The sequence below is a fragment of the Python bivittatus genome, unplaced genomic scaffold (assembly GCF_059951505.1).
Source record: "Python bivittatus isolate LINGU-HERP-01145 unplaced genomic scaffold, Pbiv_v1 ctg000220_np1212, whole genome shotgun sequence".
NCBI classification, from domain to species: Eukaryota; Metazoa; Chordata; class Lepidosauria; order Squamata; family Pythonidae; genus Python; species Python bivittatus.
Genome location: NW_028277048.1, coordinates 15,893,879 through 15,918,818, shown reverse-complemented (window position 1 = coordinate 15,918,818; position 24,940 = coordinate 15,893,879). Strand labels below are relative to the sequence as shown.

At 46.2% G+C, this 24,940-nt stretch overlaps 1 protein-coding gene across 1 annotated transcript; it reads right to left on the bottom strand.

The window, feature by feature from the left end:
- Positions 1 to 1,636: 1,636 nt before the first annotated feature.
- Positions 1,637 to 21,005, bottom strand: MBD6 (methyl-CpG binding domain protein 6). The gene is made up of 13 exons (XM_025175975.2): positions 20,429 to 21,005; positions 16,050 to 16,199; positions 14,922 to 15,058; positions 14,717 to 14,819; positions 13,254 to 13,419; positions 11,377 to 12,630; positions 9,014 to 9,582; positions 8,364 to 8,505; positions 7,119 to 7,300; positions 5,512 to 6,000; positions 3,688 to 3,737; positions 3,500 to 3,575; positions 1,637 to 3,129 (listed from the first exon to the last, which is right to left on the bottom strand). Exons 3-13 carry the CDS (start codon positions 15,032 to 15,034, stop codon positions 3,055 to 3,057), a joined length of 3,219 nt encoding a protein of 1,072 aa, XP_025031743.2. The 5' UTR covers positions 15,035 to 15,058; positions 16,050 to 16,199; positions 20,429 to 21,005; the 3' UTR covers positions 1,637 to 3,054.
- Between the last annotated feature and the right edge of the window lie 3,935 nt (positions 21,006 to 24,940).

Below are 24,940 nucleotides of genomic sequence, written 5' to 3'. Positions count from 1 at the left end.
CTCATGTATCAAGAAAGCAAGAAGAGAGCACAGCTTTGGGCCTGGCAACTACAAATGGGTGCTTTCTTTTGCAGCGTAATATCGCTGTTCATTTCTGAAGAGCCCTCAGAGTGACTTCTAACATACAAAGCAGCAGAAGCAAAGTAAATTTGTGAATCCCAACCACACAGATCACTGCACAAATCAGCCTCCTAAATGTCTGACTGCCATATGTAGTTTCAGTACCTTCAGCTAAAAAAAGATCCCTAATCTTCCCCCTCATCCCCCCCCCCAGTGAAGCAGTTACCATATAGTATGGAGTATCCCTTAGATCCTGAAATGTAGCGAATGCTTAGAAAAGAAAATGCAGCCACCAGGCTAGTTCAAAGTATTTTGCATGTTTCCATACTTTTGCATAATTTAGTAGTAATGTTAATTTATTGATATATTCTCCCAGAATGATACTCAAGATGACAGATTGAGCTTTGAAAATCAAAGCATTTGGAAGATCTGTTATCAAGTGATTCCACTGGAGAAAGGAGAAGACAGAACTTTTGTCTCGGATCCTACTGGTCACTTAATGTCACTTCTGATTATCAGAAACAACCCAGGTAGTTTGTTCACTGAACTTTGCCTCCAGTTTTCCTTCTAGCAGTATTCTGACATCTAGAAGCCTGCAACTACATTGATCACGTTGCCTTAGTCAAATATGTGTGTGTGGGGGGGGGGGCTATTTTTGTGTGCGGGGATCAGACTAGTTCATCTCTTGGGGACAGTAGTCAATGTAATGCTACCAGGTTTATGTATACAAGGTCCTAAGTTCAATGAAGAGACAAGTCTGGGAAATATCCCTGATTGAAATCCAGTACAGTCTACATTGACTGTTGTAAGAGTCATCCTGCAGCAAAGATCCTTTCTTTTTCATGTTTCATCCCTCAAACAAAGATGTTTGAGGAAATGAAAGAAAATGATGTCCGGTGCAGGGAGGAGAAAGCAAAATTTGGTCTTGAGGAACTGCTGGAAATGATCAGTGAGCATGCCTTCTCTCACATAATTTCTCTCACTTTCTCAAGCAGCAGGAATATATAGCATTCTTAAGTGTCAAAAAGTCTCCTTTTGGCCCTTTCTGCTAATTTGCTACTGCCACTTCTGTGCTTCTAATGCAAGCTGATTGTTGGCTGATGGATGACAAGAAGGTCTCAGTATAGCCATGATCTCATGAAATGAGCTCAGGCAAGTTAGTAATACTGAGTTACCTAATGTGCCTGAAGTACCGTTAGTCATGAGGAAAACACACTGTAATTTAATGCTAGACCTGAATGAGAACTGGAAGACGCACAATGCAGGGAGGCAGCTGCCGATCTGCAAACAACCTGCTTCTTGTTATTGTGTGATAGTTTTGCCTACCGAATAAGACTTTCTTTTAGGCAAGGCGGTTTCAGCCCCTCCCACATCCTAAATTAAGAATATAGTCCTCCTCCAAAGCTAGAAGTTCAGCTGCTCAAAAACAATCGCGTCCAGCTGTTTTAAATACATATTTTAATACTTGATACAAAACACACACCCCCAAAAAATAAACAAATAAGAAACAGTAACTTCAATCTAAGCTTCAAAATATTTTCATCTGTTAAATTAAAAGTCGCTCCCATAGAAAAGCTACAATTCACAATTGTGTATTTTTATTTTTACAAAACAAAATTTAAGCTCAAAAAAGGAAAATAGCTTTTTTCCCCCATTCCTTTTTTTTTTCTTTATACAAAAGAAAGGCCGAAGTTGGTTGGTTGAAGTGCATGGGAGGGAAGGGGAGACACAGCACCACCTGTACAGTATCTACACAGTGCTTTTGCATAATGCGTCAAGAGTTGCAACCAGACGTGGGATGGGGAAGAGTGGTGGTGTGAAGTATTTTGGTCATTCAGAGATGAGGATTGTAGTGTATGTGTTTGGGGGATGAGGAGGGGAGCGAGGGAAGGTTGCTCACTCTGGCAAAGGTGGGCCAAGTGTATTTTTGAGCACAAGTTCTTTTGACTCCCCACCCCCACCCCAATAGGCTGTGACCTGAGTGTTCTTTTGAGGATTTTTTTTTTAAAAAAAGGAAAATACAAGAAAATAATATATAGTCAAGAGTAGGGGTACTTTTGTGTATGGAGGGAAGGTCCGCACGAGACCCTTACAGTCCCAGGGTTCCAACTGGACTTAAGGAGGAAAACAGAACAGGCTACGTCACCACTCAGGCTCTGGTGCATTGTCGCTCTCTTTGAGTAGCATATAAATAGAGGCAGAGAGGCTGCGTTGGGAGTGAGGGAGTGAGGGAAGGAATTACTGAACGACTGAAAGAATGACTCCTCCTTGGACTAACGTGGCTTATTTTCCTTATTGCTTTGTACCTTGGCCACTGGGATCAGGACTGAGCTTGCCTGCGTGTGTGAGAGAGCGCGTGTGTGTTTGGCAAGGCAGAGAGAAAAAGCGACTGATTCTTGTACTAAAACCCTGAGCCGGTTCTCACCTGCATGCAGCGCACGCAGGTCTGAGGTAAGGTGGGAAGTGAAAGGGCAGTGCTGTCCCCTTCCAGGAGGACACGGCCCTTGCTACTCCTTGCTGAGGTTTGGGGACCCAACGGCAGGGGGAATCTCACCAGGGGTGGGGAAGACACAAAAGCAAGGGCAGGAGGGGCCTCCTGCGCCACCAAAAAAACCTCCTATTTGGAGCATTGCAAACATGGCTTCAAGAAGTGCTATGGGCGTGGCCCTCTTCCTCTCTTAGCCTCTTCCCGACAGCATCCCCCTCCCAAAAAATGCTGAGACCAGAGCTGCACCTTGTGCTTTTAGAGATCCCTCTGGCAAAAGATTCAAGACCCAGGCAAGTGGTGAAGCTAAAACACATTCATGGTCAAGATGCTCAGAGCCATCAGCAACAACCGATCCTCTTGATGGTATTTTCCTCCCCTCCCCCCAGGCTGCACCCGTAGGTTGGGCCCCAGCGATGGAAGGGGGTTGTGGGTGGGGAGAGACAGATGTCCCAAGCTCTCTTTGCTGAAGAATGGACAGTGGTGGAGTCCCCTCAGTTCAGGCAGTGTTATGTGGCCAATTTCCTCCTCCTGTTTTTCACAGGCCGGCCAGGCCGAGGCCGTCGAGCAACAGTGTAGTCAACCTATAAGGGGAAAGGCAGGGAGAGAAACATTAAGGTGCAATTTACAAGTTGGGATGACTGCATCGCTCCTTATCCCTTGCCTTAAAAGAGGGGCATCCTCAGGACCACCTATAACCCCTGAACTCCCCTTCAGCAGCCTTTGGAGTCCCCTGAACTGCCAAAAATCAGGGGTATGTTTTTTCTGCATGTTGAAATAGAAAACACATGAAAATTGTAGCATAAGCCATGAAAGAGACATTCACATTAATTTAAAAACAGGCAAAACACACACACCAAGATTGTACCCCAAATCTTAGGTGAATCCCCTCCCCAAGAAATACTGGCTTGGTCTACTTCACATCATCACCCACCCACCAGAAAAAGTATTTACCAATGGGCTGGACCCTGGATCAACGCTAGGACCCCGAATCCGTGTAGTCTCAGGTCGGGCACTGGGCCGGACACCACTGCAGAGAGAACCAATGGACTAATAAGTAACCTCTGAGATATCCCGGGCTTGCTTTAAATTCTACTATCTCTACTCTATGAATCCCACCCCTTCTGGGCACTGATTCTCACCTGCTTTTCCTCCTTCGACCACGTCGGGCTGGTCGCCTTCCAGGAGGGCCCTAGAGAAAGAATAGTTAGAAGGTAAGTGTCAGTTCTGAAGATGTCACCTTCCTAAAGGTTCTCTAGAACCACTGCTTGGCCCTGCCAGGCAATTTGCCTGATTTGCAATCCTGGCTATGTCAGAACCATTCTACAAGGATCAGTTTACAGATTCAACTTAACTAGGTGGTAAAGCTTTCCTAAACTTTTTCATTTCAGTTTGAAGGCAAGGTGGGAAAATTTAAGTGTGTGCATAGAGAAACTCATATTTAAGTACTCCCTCACATAACATATGGACAATATTTGGTAATTTGGCACATCAGGAAGATGGTTATACTAAGTGGTTTATATTTAATATTGTTAGAATGAGGGCAAGTTATTGAAACAGCAACACATACATACCTCCCCCACAGTTTGAAGAGTCCAAAATTCTTCCTGAGTAAGCTTTAGAATAGTCTTTTACTTTAAAACCAAAGTCCTCTAAAGAAGGAGCAATCAAAGGAAACAAAACAATGTTTGGGTTCACACATCACACTAAGCCATAATATCAGTATTATCCCACTAGAAGCAGGTTATGTCCTGCAAGCCCTCTGCTACTTACATCTATAATCTTCCCAATCCCACATGTTCCTAAAATAGTCTTCAACCTATGATCAAATCCCAGAAGATCCCTTTATCAGGAGAGACTGATGGTATTCACCAAATGCATTTTCCCCAACCTATCTATGTCTCAGCAAGATGAAAAACTGCAGTTTTCATTTTCTAAAAGCAACTGGCTCCTTGTTTGACCTCCATATCTGTGCGGGCTCAGCCTTGCGTCAGAAGGGCCCAGGCTGGTTGCCAACAGTGCTGACTTTAAAGCCAAGACAGCTGGAGAGGTAGAAAGTGCTAAGAAGATCAAAGGCAATTTGTGCTTTTAGAGTGGAATAAGAATCCAGCTATTCTGGTTTGCAAACAAAGATTTTGCCTTAGTATTTATTATATGTGAATCTTGCTAACTGTAGCTTATTCAACAAATTATGACTGAGAAAACCATGGCTTAGCATGACGTATGAACCTAACCAGTACCATGAAATCATATGGCTATTTGTCCAATACAAGGAAAAACAAAGACACCATTAAGCACGTTCTGGAGGACTATGGAAAATCTGTTCTTTGCTGGGAATCTCCCTAGTTAAGCAGAGCTGAGCTGAGCTGAGCCAAAAAGAGCACTTATTGTATATGCTTAAGCATATACACAGATATGTCATGAATTGTTAAGAGGTCCTAAGTATGCATTATTTATACTCTTGCTCTGTAAAGGTAATGTACACCAGTGGCCCACTGGAATGTTACTTAAAAGAAAGCAGCATCTGGCTAGAGCTGATCAAAATCTTAGAAGGGGCTACTCTGCCTTTTAGTGGCCATTATTAGTTGGGAGAGCATATGACCAGTGTGGGACACAGGCTTCAAATTAGAGTTATCTTTCACCTAAAGAATGGACCAACACAACTGCTTTGCGGACTAGATCAAAAGACCATCCTGGTCCAGCACTTGGAGTTTAATGGAGTTATCAACATGGAAGTATCCTCAGAAAGCAAGCTCCTTCCTTTGAACAATTGAGATAATTTCCCTACAATTTCCTTGAGCTCCTTCCTTGTTCCATCTAAGCCTTCCCCAACCTGGTACCCTTCGGTCATACTGAGATTACAACCCCTAGAATTCAGACACTTGGCTGGGGATTCTAGGGGATGTAGTTTCCACACATCTAAAGGGTACCAAATTGGGGAAGGCCATTTCAACACTTCAACATACCTTTATCTCCTGAACAGCAAATGGACTTGCTTGGTTTTCTGCACTGCTAGCCACCATTTCCCCATTGCAACGCCAGGTGGGATGTGACAGATGTCCCATGCCCAACTCAGGAAGCTGGCCGTTGAAGTGCCGCCTGCCCCGGCCCCGCCCACCACCACGCCGTCCAGTCTTGCTGCCCCGGAGTGGCCCTCGTGGAAGGCTGCTGGCAGAGTCCCCATTCAATTCTTCTGGGCCACGTCTGAGCCGCTTATGGGGCGAATGGGAACTGCTGGCCTCTTGCCCTGCAGGGGCCTCCTGCTGTCCTTGCCGGGCTGGCTCAAGGGCTCTGGGTGACTCTAAGGCACTTGTGAGGGCAGTGTCCGTGCAAGGGGGCAAGACAGCGTGGTGGCCTGGCTCAGTCTCTGGCACAGGGGGCACGCTGGGCAAGGCTGAGGCTGGAGGTTCACTGGGTAGCACCAGTTTCTCTGGGGCACCGAAGCCAGGGCTTAGCTGGCAAAGAGAGAGAGAGACAGAGACAGAGCAAACATTCATGAGGTCATTTTATCCTCTCTGTAGCATTCAGAGGTGCTTCTCCAAAAGCTTTTTTGAATTTACATTTTGTTAAGTGGATTAATATTTGAATGTTTATATAATTCCCAGAGTCCCCCATTGTGGGAAGATGGGCGGGGACAAGTCAAATAAATAAATAAATAAATAAATAAATAAATAAATAAATAAGAATGTTATGTTCTATAGAATAGAAATATATTCTATTTCTCAGGGCCCTCTTCCTAAAGGCTACTTCTCTCACATAATCTCTCTCCCAGACATATCACACTCATCAATTGGCTTATCCTGGTCCTTTCTCATCCTTTAACTTCTCAGGGAGACAATATATTGGACAGAGGTCTGGACTTGGACAAAGAATGTCTAGCTAGCTCACTTAAATTAAGGGGTACATTTAAATGTGTTTCAAAAGACATTGGTTGTTCAGACTAGGAAAACTGAATCCCAACTGGGAAGGGATAGACCCCAGTTGAGGAATAAGGAGACTCCACTGTCTCACTGCTTTTTTCCCCCCTAAAACAGCTGTTGGGCTCATTTTAATATTTATTTATCTATTCATATGTCCACTACTTTTCCTTCTGAAGTTTAAGTAACATACATGACTTTTCTCTCAAACATACACTTCCACAAGCTCCATTTTATCATTACGGCCACTTGGTAAGTCAGACTGAGAGACTGTGCGTGGCTGGCTCAAAATCAGCCAAGAAACTTCAGGGCTGAGTGGTGCTTTGAACCTGGGTTTTCGCACACCTAGCCCCACATTTTTTTGCCACCCAGCTTTGCACAGCAGGGTGCTCAATCCAGCTAGAAGTTCTTTTTGCTGGGAGGCCTCCAGCAACCCTGACTTGCTGACCTTGAAGGTTGGGTCTCATCCCTGGACCTAGGGGTTCAGGCCTTTGAGCACAATCTATGCAGAATTACAATATGCAAATGTATTATGATGACTACCAATTTATGAATAAAACGTGCTCTTTTATCCCAAGGATGGATTTAGTGTATGAGAGAAGAGCTAAATAGTGCCCACCCATCTACCCTGAGGCTGATAGTGACATCCTGCTTACCTGTAAGCTCTGGAGGAGGCAGGCCAGGGGGTTGGAGCCTGCTAGTAAGGGCAGCTGTCCTTGGAAAAGCTGGATTCCGAGAGGCCCTTGCAAGCTGGGTGGCAGAAGAGGCTGCGGAGCCTGGAGAAGAGGACTTCCAATCAGTGAGGGGCCTGAGGCTGGGTTCATTGATGAAAGATCACCTTTGCATGGGCAAAAGCAAGAAGGTTAGCTCTGCTGCTGGCATACAGCTATCAGCACTAATCCCAAATATCTCGAAGGGCACTAGCAGTAAGCCTTTCTACATCTCTTCTCTCGCCTCCAAGCTTATAGTGAGCATCTGGAAGGTCAGCAGGATTTTGTCTGCTGTCCAATTTTGGCAAGGTCAGAAGGTATGTGAAAAAGACATCTAACAACTGCTCCTGTTCGTAATGGAAGAAATCAGGTATGCACGGCTGAATTCGAGAAATATCCCTTTACAATACTCCTGCACAGGCAGAGGTTGGGGCCAGTAAGCATAACTCTATTCCCTCTCTGGCCAGTCATATCAGCAGGGGAATGCCAACAGGGCCTGGGTAGGGAGAAGCAAACTGTTGGCATGTTCACATTGGACAGAACAGCTTTCCCAAAACTGTCACTCTCCAGAGGTGTTAAACTAAGGTAGTCCTCGCTTACTGATTGCCTTGTTTAACAACCGTTTAAAGTTACAATGGTGTAAAATAAAAAAAACTTTGTGACCAGTCCTCGCATTTACAACCATTGCAGCATCCCACGGTCATGTGATCACCATTCAGGCACTTCACAACCAGCATGCATTTATGACTGTTGCAGCATCCTGTGGTCACGTGATTGCCATTTGTGTGCTTCCCAACCAGGTTTTGACAAGCAAAGTTAATGGAGAATGCGGAAGTAAAATCGCAAGTTGCGGTCAGATGATGTCTTGCTTAATGACCATGGTGATTTACTTAACAACTGTAGGGGAAGTGAAGTCATAAGTCTGTCGCAGTCACATGATTTTCTGCATAGCAACGGCATCGCCAGTCTTAATTGTGGGTGATAACTGAGGACTACCTGTATAACTCCAATTACCTCCTGCCAGGGAGAATCAGGTTGGAGAAAGCTAAGTTTGGAAAGGCAACAGCAAAACATTAGAATGGTAGGACATCTGTAAGGGACAGTCTCTTTCTGTTGAGGGGCTACCATTTGGGCTTTAATATCTTCACCTTCCCAGAAGGTTGGTATTGGTGAAGATAACTATTAACTCACCCAGAAGCGTGGTACTCAGCAGCGGGTTGACAAGCTGGGGCAATATGGGATTCAGCCGCCCGGAGGCACTGGGGGTGCCCTCAGTAGTTGTTGGTGTGGTGTTAGTGGAGGTAGGTGCCACAGGAGTGCTAGCCAGTCCAGTCTGGAATAGAAGGACAGGAGAGGCCTGAGACAGGAGCAGAGCCATCAGGACAAGCCCCCCAGGTGACTTCAGGAGAGGACTCAAAGCTGTTGCTGAGGCTCAGCCATTAAGTTTGACCCTAAAGAGGGTTTCTGTCCTTTAAAGCAGGGCAGAGTTATTTTAATATCAGTCCTTTCATTATCTAACAACTAGTTCATAACTATAAGGCAAGGTGTCCTTGGAGTCACACATTCTTAATATGTAAAGTCAACAGATCAACATTATCCCAATAGTAGCTGGATATATCCTGTGAAGCCTCTACTAGCTGCAACTATATTCTTCCCAATCCCACACGTTCCTAAGATAGCCTTCAAGCTGGGACCACATCCCCACAAGATCCTTTTAACAGGGGAGCCTGAGGAGTGTTCACTAGATGCACTTTCCCCCCAATCCTTCCACATCTCAGTGAAATGAAAAAGTGCAGCTGTCAACTTCTAAAAGCAACTGGCCCCTTGTTCAACCTTCTTACCTGCATGGGGCTCGGTCCTGTGTCAGAAGGGCCCAGGCCGGTTGCCAACAGTGCCGAGTTTAAAGCTAGGACAGCTGGAGGGGTGGAAAGTGCTGGGAAGAGCAGGGGCTGCAGAGTTTCGGGCAGGTTGGTGAAGGGCTCCAACAATGGCTCCGTTGTTGCTGCTTCCCTCTGCCCTTCACAAGTTGCCTCTGGCAGCGCCAGCAGTGATGCCAGGAGCCCACTTGGCTGTTGTAGCAAATCCAGGCTGGGCAGCACCAGAGGCAACAAGGGCTGACCGTCTGGCTCCTCCTGCAGGTTAAGAGGGGGAAGTGGTGTCTCTGGGCCCAAGGTCAGGGAGAAGGGGAAGGAGCCCAGGGGGAGCAGCCCAGGAGGGAGAGCATTCCCAAACGGCAGTGCTTGTTCCTGTGCCAGGAAGGGGAATGGATCGGGGTCTGTGGGCAGCGGACAGCCCACGCCCCCACCTTCCACTGTGCTGGTGGTGACAGTAACAGGGCCGGGTGTGGGAGGGGCTTTGGGAGTCATGAGAGAAGCCAAAGCAGCAGCAGCAGCAGCAGCAGCAGCAGCACCTGGAGGAAAGAAAACGAAGGCATCACAAATCGCGGGACAGTCGCACCCTTGCCTCAAGGACCTCTTCCCAGAATGCACTTTGGGGACGCCCTTTGCAAAACCTCCAGGCCAGAGCACGTGCCCAGTGCCGTCTGCAGCCAGATCCAGTAATTCACACTCAGGCTCTTACTCCACTCAATCCCTTATACAAGCATTCAGAATATCTGATGTAGGCTTGCGAGCAACGTTTCCACTTTTTTGAGCGCCAGGGCTCCTGTACGTTTTAAGCAATATGCAGGGGGCAAAATTATTCATCACGGTGCGACTTCCCAATACACAGTGCTGGGAAAGGCTGCAGCCGTTCAATTGCTAAAGGCTCAGGAGCTCTGTCCTTCCCATCCTCCAACCCCAACTCCTGACAGTTAGCAATTCTGCTTGTGTCATGTCAAACAAGGATAACGATTTAATTCAGAGACCAGTGACATCTTCTGTGACCTATAAATCAGCTCCTGAGGCACCATCATTCAACCATTCAGTCTTGTCTGCTTCTCCTCTGAAAAGGTATCAACTTCTAAGCCAGCCGTCAATAACAGTTTCGTCTGTTATCATCTACAGCAGTTTCCTCTATAGATATTAGCAGGAAATATTTAGATTTCATGGCTGGCTTGACATCTTATACTAAGCCACCACGTGCTTTGTTTGGGTTGGCAGGTTACTGACCTCAGCACTGGTTTGTAAAACCATCGTTTTTGGTTTAGCATAGTGTGAACCCACTCGACTATGACTTATTCAGCAAACCTTAGTTAAAACAAAACTGGTTTAGCGTAACACATGAATCCAATCAATGTTTGTTTTATACCATAATATAGTTACTAGAGCAGTATCGGACAGCTTCTTTTCCTGCATGTTGTTTTCCTGTTCTAATCGTCTCTACTAGGAATGTCACTATTCTCCCTTCAGAAGGCGGGGAAAAAAGCATTTTCTACGCCTGTTCCCCGATGGAAGGTAGAGGGGGATACAGCAGTCACAAAGGCATGATGTCAATGGAAAGGACTAACCACTCTTCCCCACTGCTAATGGTCCATTCCTCAGTCTATAAGCTTCACTGAAGGGAAGATAAACAATCTAACTGGCACATCTAGTCTGGCAGTGTCAAGCAGCAATTTATCTAATTGCAAAGGGCAAGGATTAAACCAAGGCCTTCCTATAATCTGTCGTCTTCTGTACTATTTGCCAAGGTGTAAGCCACACGTACCACAACTGAGTTCAGTTTGAGTAAACTTTCACAGGAATGGGGTATACCACTAACTGGCGCTCTCTCTAGCTATTTCTGGCTGTTTTTGCATAACATTAAAGAAAAAAAAAAGGCCTATGTATAAGTGCCTAATTAATGTGCATCTCAGATCATTCAATGCCCCCACCCCCACCCTCCATTTCATACATGGCTCTTTAGCCCAAACTTTAACCTACTGTACCATATGAACCAGAATCTGTAACCTGTGATGTGTCTTGATTACAAATTCAGGATTCCGTGCACTGAACTTTGCACAAGCAAAGGGTCAGATGGCAATGTGGCTCGGGCAGAGCCTTTTGGTTCAGCGGGGAAAAGATCTGCTCTCCAGACCCAGAAAAGGGAGGCAAGACCATCAGGAGGCCTGGCCAAAAAGAGGTGCCATGGGGCCAGCAATTCCCTGCCTTCTCTCTCCTTGGAGAGAAGAGGAACCAAACGCCCCAGGCCCTCAGACAGCTGTCACTCAGTCCGGAGAAGGGCCAGACTCAAAGGCGGCCACCTCCACCTCCATGCACAGACCTACCTGGGGGTCCATGGGATCCAAGCGGGGAGGTGGGAGGTTTTGGCTGCGGGGGACTCCCTGAGATCTGTTCGGAAGACGCGGAGGCCAGCTGCCCAAAGAGGCTGAGGAGCTGGCTGTTGAAGTCCTGGAAGGGGGGCAAAGAGTTGGGGCTGTCGCCAGCAGGGGCCTGGGGAAGTGGGGGCAGGCCGGGCGTAGGTGAGCTCCCAGGAGGAGCCAGCAGACTGAGGAGGGAGGACAGCGGCTGTACCGGGGTGGCTGAGCTTGGGGGTCCGTTCTTGGCCTCTCCTCCGGGAGGCTGGTCCCGAGGCCAGGGGTGTCGGGTCAATGTCTCCTCAGGATGGGTGACCCCAGCCTGCCCTGCGTGGGAATCCTTGAGCAGGCGCAGGACGGTGGGGGAGCGACGCTGCCGCCGAGGCGTCCGCCCGCCCACCACCGAGAGCAGCAAGCGGTTGGGTAAAGTGCTGGCGGCCAACTCGTCGGGACGCCCCCTGCTGGCCAGCTGGGCCTTGGCAGCTGCGCTCAACAAACTGCTGGCTGGGAAAGAGCCTGGGCCCTGTGGAGGAAGGAGCAGCAGGCCAGGTGGTCCTTTGCCTTCCGGGGCAGCTCCTAAGGGCACTGAGGGCAGGTTATTGCTGCTTTGGTTGGTTAAGGCGTTGGTCGGGGGTGCTGTGTCCAAGCCGGAGGGCCGGGGAGCCAGGCGGTGTCCAGAGAGGCCCTGCTCGGAGGAGGCGGAGGAGTGCCGGGACCGCTGTGGAGAAGGCTCAGCACTGCCTGCTGATGAGGAAACCGAGGAGAGGCTGGTGGGGGCAGGCGAGCCAGCGGCACTCGCCTGCGACCCTAGAGGGACGGGGCGGCTGCTCCAGGGGCTGCCCTCTTGACCAGACCCTGCTTCGTCCAGCAGGGGGAAGAGAAAACTGCTGGAAGAGTAGGGCCGGGGTGATGCATCTGCGGTGGTCTTGCTGGGCAGGAAGGAACCCCCGGCAGCATTCAGTTCCGATGGGAAAGCTGGGCGGGCACTGCCATTGACGGTGGCTGGCAGACGGCCTGGGAAGACATCCCCAAAGAGAGCGTTGTTATGGCGGGGAAAGGAGGAGCTCGGGCCAGACCAGGTACTGCCGTAGCGATCAGAGGGACATTGCAAGGAGAGATCCGGCCCCTTGGGCAAGCTGGTCGGAGCTTTGTTGGAAAGAGTCTGCTGCAGGCAAGTGCTGGGCCCTGGTGCGGCCAGGTGAGACGGCAGGGTCAGTCCAGCCCCTGGAAATATACGCAAAGATGATTATTCTCCAAAAGGAAGGACAAGCAGGAAGCCCCAGTTTACACCAAGAGGCTGGCTAGCTGATGGGAGGGAATGAGAACACAGCAGGTAAGATAGTAGGTACCAAAAATAATCTGAAACAAAGCTTCCTTTAAGCTAGGACATCCAAGTTCCTCCACCTCGGTAGTAAGATAGAAAAAACAATCTTCACCACATCTCAGATCTTCAGAGGCATATTTGTATCCAGTTTTAAGGCATGCTTCTTTTTTTACAGTCAGGTGCCATTACGCTATTAGCGTGGAGTTATTATCATCAGTGGTATTATCATTATTTTTACTGTTGTTGCTCGTTGGTTTTAATCCTACATTTGCCACCCAGTGTCACAATTGCAAGATGGGCAGCTGTCTACACTGCTGTATTAAATAAACAAATAAGACTGATTTCAGAAATAGCCTTACTTTTTTTGTGTGTGCCACTGATCTTGGGATGGCAATCAAGAATTCTCACTCAGACTCTTGCTCATCCCAAGCAAGAGGCCAAATGACAAGGACTGTGACAAAGGACAGCTGAAGAGGAGACGTACGAAAACAAGATCAGGCCATACACCAGACAACACAGTTACCTGGCCCCAGATGTGGCAGGCCCAGCGGTCCATGGCTCTCCATGCTGCGATAAAGTGTGGCCATTGCCACAATTTTCCGCCGGTGATTGCAGAGCTTGGTCATGTCCTGCTGTCCCTTGCTGCCTTCACTCCCAATCACCATTGCTGCCGGGTCGAAGTTGAAAACCTAAACATAATGGGGAAAGGTTTAATGACTGAAGATCCACCTTTCCTCAGCTGACAAGGGGTACTATGGCAGGAATTTGGCCATTCCTTGGTTCTAGTTGGAATCAGGACTGTGGCCAAATATCAGAAACCTCATGTTTCAAGCTCTCATGAGTTTTTCAGAAGGATGTTCCACGGATTTCAGTGGGATTTAAGTTGAGGAGCGCAACTTACAGCCCCTGATAATATATGCTGGGTAGTGATAATTTGAACCTGTGTTTAATTTTAATCTAAATGAAATGTAACCCAATTGGGGGATTATCTAGGCTTCACCCATTACTTTTTGGAGTGCAGGCCCCAGCAAGCTACTCAAAGACCAAGTGTGATGCTTAGCCTGGAAGAAGTTGCCCTCCCCTGGATGTGAGTATGTACAGGACCACAAACCAAAGCATTCTACCTTTCTATACAAGTGTGTATTTATAGTAGCTAACTGTAATAAAAAAACAGAACATAAACTGAACCATTAATGAAAGGAGATTAAAACTGACAGGTAAAAGACTAATGAAAGAGCATGTTTTGATTGGTCTTAGAAAGAATGGGGGTTCAATGTAACTGTTCAAGAACTCCATTCCACAGCCTGGAAAGGAAGCAGAAGGTTCAGTCCTTTTAGCCAGTTAAAAGAGAATGAGAGTGGCAGGTGTGTGTGAGTGTGTGTGAACTTTAGAAGAGCCTCTTGCCAGACAAGTTTATAATGGGTGAGGGGTTCCCTCAAACCTATGTCTAGCCTTTGAGGCCTACTGACAATAATAATATTTGTGAAGCACAGAGGTAGCACAGTCTTCCTCAAACTGGTGTCCTCCAGATGTGCTGTAATTCAGTTTCTATGCACTCCCAACCAGCCTAGCCAACAGGAAAGTTTATGGAAGCTGATCCAATAGACACCTGGAGAGCCTTATGGTAAGGAAAGCTAGGGTGGTAGATCATGTTCTTAGCTGATCTATCACCCGACTAGCAGGAAATATGTCCCAGTGATAAAGCACGTGGTTTGCATGCAAATGTTCTCAGGATCCATTTGTGCCACCTGCACAAAGACTGAGAAAGACACCTGGCTGAAACTAGAAAGCTCTAGTCAGCCAGCTAGAAAACCTAGAAGGACCAAAGTTTGATTTGCTGTAAGAATTTCCTACATTTTTGCTCTGCATGATTAGTCTCTTTTATTTGTGGGGATTTGTTTCCACTCGGGCAAAGCTTGAAAAATTCTACCCCAGATCCCACTCTCAATGTCAGGCACTAATCAGCTTCTGCCTTAAGCCCTCTACCTTGTGCACGTTGAGGGGACACTCCAGTCCACACTTGCAAGTGCCGTCTGCCAGCAGATACGCACGAGTCTGCTCCAATGAAGCCAAGCTTGTCCCACTAGGACTAGGAGAAAGAAAAGAGGGACAGCCCAGATTAGCACGAAAGCAGCAGTGGAAAAGAGACGAGAGAGAAATGGCCCCATGCACGGCTGGAGGCGTACTGTACCTGATATAGCACACTCTGCCCTCTTCCACCCTGCGCTGCCAGCCCACGGGCACAGGTGTGACTGCTGGGCGCCCACCTCGATCCACACCAGAGCAATCATCGCCGCCATTCATTGTGCTCCCTCAGCGCTTGGGCACCTGGAAGAGCTTGTGGTTATTAGGATGGCAGACACCACAGTGGTTAAAGAGCACTGGGAACAGCAGTGGGAGAGGGTTCCAGCTAGTATTAGTGGGGATGAAAATGTGTATCCTCAGTTCCAAGAGCTCAGGCCTACTCTAAACTGACAAGGATGAGGCCTACTTGCACAGGCCCAACAGCATTGAGGAGCTGTGGAGTCTTAAGGCTTCAGCTACCTTTACAAAAGACATGTGACAGATTTCGCTCTTAGCCATGCTCAAAAACCTGGCATTTGAAACTGGGTCCCTACCTCCAAGTCTCCCAATTCCCCAGGTAAACCCTTTGGCAGAATAAACAGCTTGTCACTGAGCCTTTCCTATCAGGGAAAGGTGAGATTAGCTCTAGGACTGCAAGAGGCTTTGTGTCATGGGTAAGAGTTATTATTAGCTGAGCCAGGAACAGAATGGCTTCAAGCCAAGCTACACAACCAACAGAATCATACTTAGGGGACTCTACCACTTCAGTTCCAGGTAGGAGGGAGTCCCATTTTCTTTTACAATGGAGTTTTTTTTATAAATAGGATAACAGCAACAACACCTCCCGCCCCCCCATATTTCCCTACTATATCGTACAATCGAAAGTAGTACAGTCATAGAAGAACTCAGCCATAAGATTCTAGGTTGGGGAGAGGCACAAAGATTGTGGCCATCCATGAGAAAGAGAGCAAACAGGTCAGGAGTGGCAGGTGGAGAGAATAAAAGAGAGAGACAGAAGGGTAGCATTCCATGAACTGGGATGCTAGTAGGACATGACTAAACCAGCAGAAGATCTGAAGGGAGTCAGGGAAACAGACTTGCATTATCTAAGCCCCCCACTGCTTGCCCCCCTACCCTCTCCTCCCTCAATTTGCTGGGCAGCTCTACCCTACTAAACAAAATCAGGAGAGAGCCATGAAATGGCAAACAGCTGGCTGATCCTTTAATCCAGCTCTGCTATGCAGATGGCTCCTACCTGCTCATGGCTGCAAACCTCGCGGCAGGCGATGTTAAGGCTGGGTGTGTTCCCTTGAGGCACTCATAGTCCAGCAGCCTCTCTTCTGAGAATCCAGATGGTGCCCTGTCCAGCAAGCTCACGCCACTCAGCAGCCACACTAGCCTACCCCTGGAAAGGAAGGAGAACATGAAGTTGTGTCTCCTCAAGAGGGAGATAAGGTTCTCCATAGTCTCTCTTGATAGAAAACATCTGGGTCAAATACTTTTTTTTTTTTTTTGCTAATATTAGGACACCATTCTAATGTACTGGCATTCCAATTTGGGTTAGCAAAAGTTCTTGTTACTTTAAAATCAATCATACCTTACTATTTGGTGTGGTACCAGGAAGTGATAAACACACACCCAAGGAAAACAAGGCCTACCATTAGGTTCCCAGTTATTATGGAGGATTAAAATCCTAGTTTGAAGAAAAAATATTATTCCCTTTGCCAACTTGAATGTGATTGCAGGGCACTGCTTAAAATACAAGGCACCATGGGAACCCTTGGGGAACTGACCTGGACATATTGATATTGTGCACTACCGGATCACCAACCCTTTCTAATCATAATCTGCACATTCAGCCAAAAGGTAAATCCTTAAGAGACAATAGGCTAGAGACAGTCAACTTGGAACACATCTGATATTTTGGGTAACAGTTCCCATATGCCACACAACCAGTTAACAAGGCCAGTGATCAGAGATTCTGGGTGTTAGTCCAAAGCATCTTGGGGGAAGCACCAGGTTACCCGCTCTTAGACTAGGTTATATCACTGCAGATGAGGGTATAATTTCCCAATATTCTCTTAAATAAACATGCAGAAAAATCCAGGTTCAACCTCTGGCACGTTCAGACAGAAAAATCCTGCCTAAAACATTGGCAAAACACTACTAGTCCTTGTTGATAATACAGTACTGTACTGGGTTAGTTGGACCAATGACCTAATTTAATGTAAAACAGCTTTCTATATTCCTCCTGGCAAATAAACATTTAACCAATCAGAGGAAAAGGTTTCAGCCCAGACTATTCCCTGTTGCATGCAAAATCCAGAAACGTGATTTGAAATACTCCTCTCTAAGTGCATGACTTTTATAATGACTGGCATAAAATTGAACCAATGGGCCAATTGCCTTGGCTGCACATCCGTATCATATGCTAATTTTTCTTATTCATAAGAGTGGCATTTCTAGGCAGATACAGAGATGCAGACAAGATATTGGGTTTTCCCATGCCATAAAGGAAAGAAGATTCTACAGAAACATGTTGATGCTGGCTGGAGCTTAGGAACGTAAAATTCAGAGAGTATGAGTAATCAAAAGAGGACTGGAGGTTTACAAATACATTCATTTGTTAGTAGCCCACAAAATGCCTGTGGGCTAGTGGTCCATCTGCCTACACACAAACTTGTTAGCCTATACAGACAACTAAGTATCTGCTTTTGAAAAACTCCCTGGCTGATTGCCCAAAGGCAAATCTTAGTCACCTAAAATGATTAGAAGAAATGCTTATTTAGAATCCTGAACATTAGCTGGGAAATCTATACTAATCAAGTTAACCAAGGATTAAACAACAGGGATACGTGTTGTATTTCTCTTCACTGCAGTCATAAAAATTGACTGCAAATGATAGCCCAATTAGAATTAATTACCGATGGGGAAAAAAACACAGATTAAGTTCACATATCGTGTTAAGCCAAGATTCCTTTAACCATGGTTACTGCATCAACCACAATTAAGCCAAAGCCAAATGGCTCACATTATAGTTTTAGTATACTATGAACCAGATCACAGCGTGAGTTGCTCTAGTGCCTTTAACAGTAGCTTGGCATGCAGAAATCAGCAGAGCTAAGAGTGATTACCTACTAATTCTACAGATCAAGTGAGTGTAAAAAGCATGAGACAGGATCAGCCATTAAAAAGTTGGCAATTCCTGTCACCACTCATGTAGCTGCAGAATTCAGAAATCCAGGGGAAAAATACTAGGAATGGCTAATAGACCAGCTAACACACCGATTGGCCCCTCCCCCTCCATTTATTCACTAATAGAACTAAAGGTAGCCTGGCCTAAATCAGTATAAAAAACAGATTTCTTATTTCAGACTAGGTGAATATAGACTATTTTTTGTACCTAGGTCTTTTTCCTTTTGAGGAAACTTATCCAAAGCAATGCTGAAGCAATAGAAAAAACTAAACATTCCCCTTTCTTTTGAAACCATACTGTGGTGTTCACCTTACTTCTCTATTTTTTACATTTCCAAAATACTACAAGCAACGGGGAAATTGGAAGGATGCTAATCTTATCCTCCTTAAAGACAGCACTATCGCTGAGACTGGGCCCTGTTATACTAGGTGCTGCCCTGAGTGAAATTTAACACCTACATCTAAGCGGCTGTCAGCGAGATGGTGGGGAAAGGACAGTTCAGCATCTGAATTAAGTTCCCAGGCCTTGTACTCTATGTCATTGGCTAAGGCTTAGGTGGTTCTGGTTCTCCTGCACAGGAATCAACAGTATATAAGTTTACCATATGTAAAAATGTTAGATTTGGCCATAGGTTCTTTGGATATATTCAAGGCATTTGATTCTTTGGAGGGAACCTTTTAAAGCAGTATAGAAAACTATACTGACCCGCAGCAAGAGGGTAAGAAGCCAGATACTATATGCAAGAACCCCTGTTGCCACAGTGTAATGGAAGCTGGCAATTTACTCTTGTAATACTGGGTGGATATCCTCCATCAGGATAATCAAATGTATGCAGCAAAAAGGTTAGACCACCCTCTGACTGTATAACTAAACTCTGATTAACTTTAAACAAGGCTAGCATTGTTTATGTTCTGCAAGGTGTGTTTACCTACTCTAGCTGTTTTCAACAAACACATACAGTACATTTTGAGCAATCAGCTGTACTGGAGAACCGAACCCATTTCTTCTTCTTTTTCTTTTTTGGAAATACTGTATCTGGTGCCTTCCAGTTGTTTTCAACTTCAGCTCCCATGATCCCTAGCCACATGATCAATTGCATGGAATTCTGGGAACTGTAGTCCAAAATATCTGGAGGGCAGCAAGCATGTTCTCTGAAGCCCCCCAAATGCACACAACATAAATAAATAAAATAAAAATCACAAGACAAACAAGTCAGAGTGAAAGCATATATTGTATCATTAATTATTACTGCCTGGATTCCTACAAGTTAGTCCCCTTCACTAGAATCACTTGCAATCCAAAATGATAAGAATGAATGCTGATTTTAGATAGGAAGTGAGTGTAGCTTTCAAACTTTTTAACGATTACCAAGGGGTTACCCTTCCTCATAAGCAAACTCCTACCGAAGAAGATCAAAGGTACTACCTAGCTTCCAATTTTTTTTTCTAAGGGTAATAGTTGATGCTTAGTTGGGAACAGCCAGAGCAATTCTGTAGTCTGAAGAAAAGGATTCTGAAAGAGAGTTATGTTCTACTCTGGCCTATCCCCACCTAGTGCCCTCTGGATATGCTGGACCACTATTCCCACCACCCTCTACACATCTAGAGGGAAGACTTTCTGCATAGTCTGCCTCTGACTTGCCTAAATGATCATTAGAAAGTCTATTAATCTTTTTATTTTGGCTTGATATTGAAGGAGCAGCAGTAAATAGTCCTAACCATTTTTGTGGTGACTTTTAACCTTTGAATCCCGTTTCTGCTGGACAAAACCTGCACTGGAGATGAGCCCTCTTCTTTGTTTCTGCACAGTCTGAAAAGTATCAACCCAAGAATGGGAAATACAAAAATCAATTCCGGGAGATTCCCCTTAGAGAGATCTGTGGGGAAATGTAGCTGGGACACACCACCCTTCTGTTCAGAAGAATTTGTCACCTGCCGTTTGAGACACTGAAAACAAGGGCTGGAAAACAGCACCGGGTAATGTTCTGGTACTGCCCCTTCTTCCTTGGGCTATGGACCCCCTTAATCCCTGCGAGGGTGGCTTAACTTTTCCCACCACAGCAGTAACTGAATGCCTGGGAGTGGGGTTTGGAGCCCCCCTCCCAAAGAAGAGGGGACATAAGGCCACCAAGCACCCCAGCAACCTTTCTCCGTAGCCTTGTGCAGTCGGGTTTAAATGGGAAGTCCCCCCTCCCCAAAGGCATTACTTATTCCCTTTGGTACAGGAAGAGCAGCTTAAGAGGTGGCGGCCAAATCGCCCTTTCCCAGCAGCTCCTCTGAAATGGAAAGGCTCGGCAACTCCGGCAGAAGTTTGAACTGTCAAGAGAAGCTGCAGGGGGAGATCGGCTCGACTCCTGGCACTCACAACTCCCTCGCCTATGCCAAATGCACCACCGAGCCCGACTTCAGAGAGTGCCCAGGGCCCCCTTTGGCACTTACCTTGGTTCATGGTGCCCCCTCCCCAGCAGCAGCTGCAAGCTCCAACTTGTACTCTCGTCTCTCCCGGGGGCTATGGGTGGTCCCCCACCTGCGGTGGGTGCCGGGTGGGTGCGTGGGTGGGGGGTCAGGGTGCAGGGGATCGCTGGTGCTCTCCACCCCCACCCCCCAGTGCCTATCTCACTCCCTCCCTCCCCCCTGGACTCAGTGCCAGGAAGAGGAGGGGGTAGAGCAAGGGAGCTTCCTCCCTGGCATGCGCACTGGGGGCCGGGTGAGGGTGGAGGTTGGGGAGTGGGGGAACAGCCCTGGGAATTCCGTTCCCAACCTCCTCCGCTCTGCGCTTAGGGCGCAGGAGCTGCGCCTTGCGCGCAGGGCTCGCAGTAAAACCTGGCCCGGGCCCTTTGGGTTGTTTCAAAGTCCCGGTGCGGAAATTGGAGCGGCACGCACGGCAGCAATCTTTTCGCCTGTTGTCTGCGGCCTGCCTGGCTTTGCTTTGCCCCCTAGCTCTTAAGATGCTCGAAAACGAACTGCTTTCCTCAACCCGCGCCTTGAATGGACTCGCAGTGGTTGTGGGTGCCTTTGGAAAGGACTCGGTACCGCAGTGATCTTTTAATGGGAGTCCTACACGACCACCCTTGCTTTGCCCCCTAATGGATAAAATGCGTGTCTATATGCAACCACATTATGTAAAGAGAGGCTACAAGACGATGGAAACTCTAGATGGTAAAAGTTATTCTGTGGGGTTTCAAATCTTATCTTTTGCCATGTGAGGAGAGAAATAGAATCCAAAGTTGTCTCTACCATAATGGGTAGAAACTTCCAAGGAAGAATTAAAAACGCTGTTCATACTATTGTAAGTCGCCTGGAATCACAGGCGTGAGATGGGCGGCTATATAATTCAAATCAATCAATCAATATACACCACTTACTAATTTAACCATGATTCACTTGATTAACCCAATTTGTTGTATTTACGTAACTCACTGGACTAAGTACATGCATAACAAACTGAGCTTTAAAAAAGGTAATCACATTTTAGCCTAGCCTGTTGTGTGGAGGAAGCCGATGTGTTCTCATTTGGAGAAAGGGGGGATAGCAGGAGAAAATTCTTGCCTCCATGACTGTGCTGCTAACTTCCCAGAGGCATCTTACTGACCATGTCACAAACAATCCTCAACAGGTTTCTCACTTGATCCAGCAAAGAAGTTCTTTTTAAGTAACATAAAAAATTATTTGTTGGGCCAAACCAAAGTCCCATACAATCCAGCATCCTGTTTTAAACGGCAGCAGAGAAGGGGGATACAAACATTCCCCTGCAGCTTGTATCAGCCTCTGAGACACACTGCTGAGGCAGGCAATAAGCTATTGAGGCAAGTAATAGCTGATAGGGATCCAGTGCAAATAAACTAGCTCCTTTTCTTAAACACTCTGAATTGATAATTCACTTTAACTTATGGCTGTGCCGTTCAAGGGGTGATGCAAGTGAGGTGTTTCCCCTTCTGGAAATGTGCTTTTATCTGAGGTTTCAACAGTGGATATTCTTCGGGTGTTTTAATAATCTAGCAATTTAGTAGCACTGTTTAGGGCTCTGGATTTGATTCCCAAAATGTGCTTTGAAGACAAGAATATAACACCTCTCTGCAGCTCTTTAAAACAACTGCCTCTTTTCCTGGGATTGCAATCCAGGAATCTTTCCAGAGCACCTTTCTTGGAAACCCATCCAAAGTGCTGCCCATGATCTGTGTGGCATAGACAGGGGTGGCAAAAGGCTGCATGTATTCAGCTACCTGAACCTGAGCACAATTGGATGTTAAACATAAAGAAGTGGCAATCAAAGTAATACATATCTTATTTATGAAAAATTTAACAAAACAATAGGAAGATATGCAAAATATACAATAAGCAGACATTGGGATCAGGGAAAGGTTTTCCTCATAAGAGACAACATCTGTCAAGGTTAGATATAAAGAGGATTGCGTTGGCATTGGCATATCAGCAAGCATGGTAAATGAAGATTTGTGGTTCTCAGGGATGGAGCAGAAGCTGACAACAGGTTAGGAGTTTTCATATTAAATGATAAAAAGGGAAATTACTTCTACAAGACTTGATGACTTGTGCTCCATAAACCACATCTAAGTCCAATTCACTGTCCTTCACAGGCAGCCAACAACATCCTAACCAAAATAAAAATAATGTCTTACACCAGGGCTGCATTGTATGAGGGTCTCCCATGCAGACATCAAAAGCAATTCTGAACTGCTCTGGGGGGAAGACTGGATGAATTGCAACCAAAGCTGACATCTGAGTTGGTCAGTTGTCGTGTTTGTGAACAAATGTCAAAAGATTGACACAGAGTATAGCGCTATGTAGGAGAATGTTGGTGGTGGGAAACTAGATCCACTCATAATCTCAAAGCACTTCAGAGCATATAAACATTCATTAGCAATTTATTCATAACATGCTTTTTATTAATAACTTTACTGAACCATCTGATGTGCGTATAGATTTTCTAATTTTAATGTAGCCCATTACTGCAAATCTGTAACTATGACTGAAAGAGCCATATTTTAGTGTGGATTTGTATGCTAGAGTTCTAGGCCCAAGTCTATAAAATTTTGCAATTGTTTGGTAGTGTACCCCAGGATTCTTTAGAAGCTCTTGTGGAAGCCCTGAAAGTTCCCTGACAGACAGTTTGCCCACTCTCTACTAAATGTCCCCTTAAGCAACACTGTGGGAGAATGTTGGATGTATATTACAGTGAGCTCTTGGATTCCTCGGGGAGATAAGCTTTGCCAGGGCCAGCTAGCATTTCCTACAAACAGAACGTGAACCTTAGAATGTTTTGCAACTCAGAGCTCCGCTTTCAATGCTATTTGCCATGCGAGAAGACACATAGAGGTTTGCTGATGATACAAAGTTGAGAAACTGAGATTCTGGCTCACACAAGCATAACAAGCAAGTGAAATATCAAGGTTTTCAAAATTACATTGCCAATACAATAAATTAAATTAAAGGCACTTTCCCAAATTCAGTTTTTATGAAACCTATTTAAGAGGCTTCAATCACTAGATGAATGAAATCCATTAAAGAGTCTAGTATTTTAGCTATTTGATACACAGAGCAGGTAGGCTTTTTCTTGTTGTTTAAAATAGTAAATTGTTTAGTAATCCTATCTGTGTAAAATTGGAACTAGCCTGGATTATTGTGCCAAGACCAATTTTGACAAACTTACCAAAAATAGCCTTTTCTTTTAGACTAATATATAGTTGCTATGTGTCCTTATTAGTCTGTTTTAAACTTTTCCCCAGGCATCGGAATGGGCCCCTTCTATGCATGAAATTATGTATGTATATTATCTAAAAATCTGCCAGATGAAATTCTGCAAGTATTGTGAGGAAGCAAACTGCACTCCTAAACAAGCATTGTTAGGACTGGGCAAAGGTCTGCTACCTCCTTTCCTTGATTAGGTCTCACTGAGGTAACAAGAGACACAATCCGGATATACACCTTTTCCAGATCCCTTCTCCTCCCCAAGGAACTGCTTGCTTTTTATTTCAAGTGCAATATTTAGGCTTAGCCAGCTAAAATGACTGGTTTAAAACGTTCTGATTAAGAGGAATTGCTTATTCACCAGAGAGCAGATTATTTTAAAAAATGAACTCATTTACAAGAGTTGGGCTTTCTGAAATTCACGTATGGCATCATTAAAAACCAAGGGAGAGAATGCTTTTTCTTCAGAACTCTCATTTTATTCAAAGGCAAATGTATACAGGCTTATTCCTTTCAAATCCGTGCTATTAATCCAGTATGTTGGACTGATCGGCAGCTCTATTATTTATTTAAATATTCCAAATATTCTACATTCCAAAAGCCCCTCCCTTTTCAGGTGAGAACAACAACAATAACGGCATAGAGCCACAGGGGGCCAAGTATGCAAGGACAGTCAAGGCCTTGCCACTGGTTCCCCAGGGAGAACTGGCCCTTTAACCAGAACGGTGGGCGTGGCGTGACGTCATCAAAGATTATCGGGGGCCTCCCAACGTAATTCGGCCTAGTTACTACTGGGAGATTTGGGCACAGGCTCGTTGGAGGAGGGGGAGGGAAAAGAGAAAGGAAACAAGGCAGGCCCAGTAAAGGGGACCTAGGAGGGCCAAGGTCAGGACTCCAGCCTCAGCTCCCGCTGCTGTGACCGCCAACGGTTGCCAGGACATTGCATCATCCCAGCGCATGACTCACCCACTTAAAGACTCGTGACCCTGAAGGGAGGGGGAAAATTTCGGGAGGAGTCATTTCCGGGTGCGACGCGGCAGTATCCACCACAGCGGAGCTGCGTCACCCGCACTGGAGAAGGCGGGGCGTAGCGAAAGGACGGCGGCGGCCCATTGGGCAGCGGGGGGGCTACTCTCGTTCCGCCAATGGAAAGGTGCGGCGTCGCCAATTGGCCAGATATGGCGCAAGGATTGCGTCATGTGGAGGGGAGGGACGCGCGTTTAAAGCCGTCTGTGGCCATCGCGA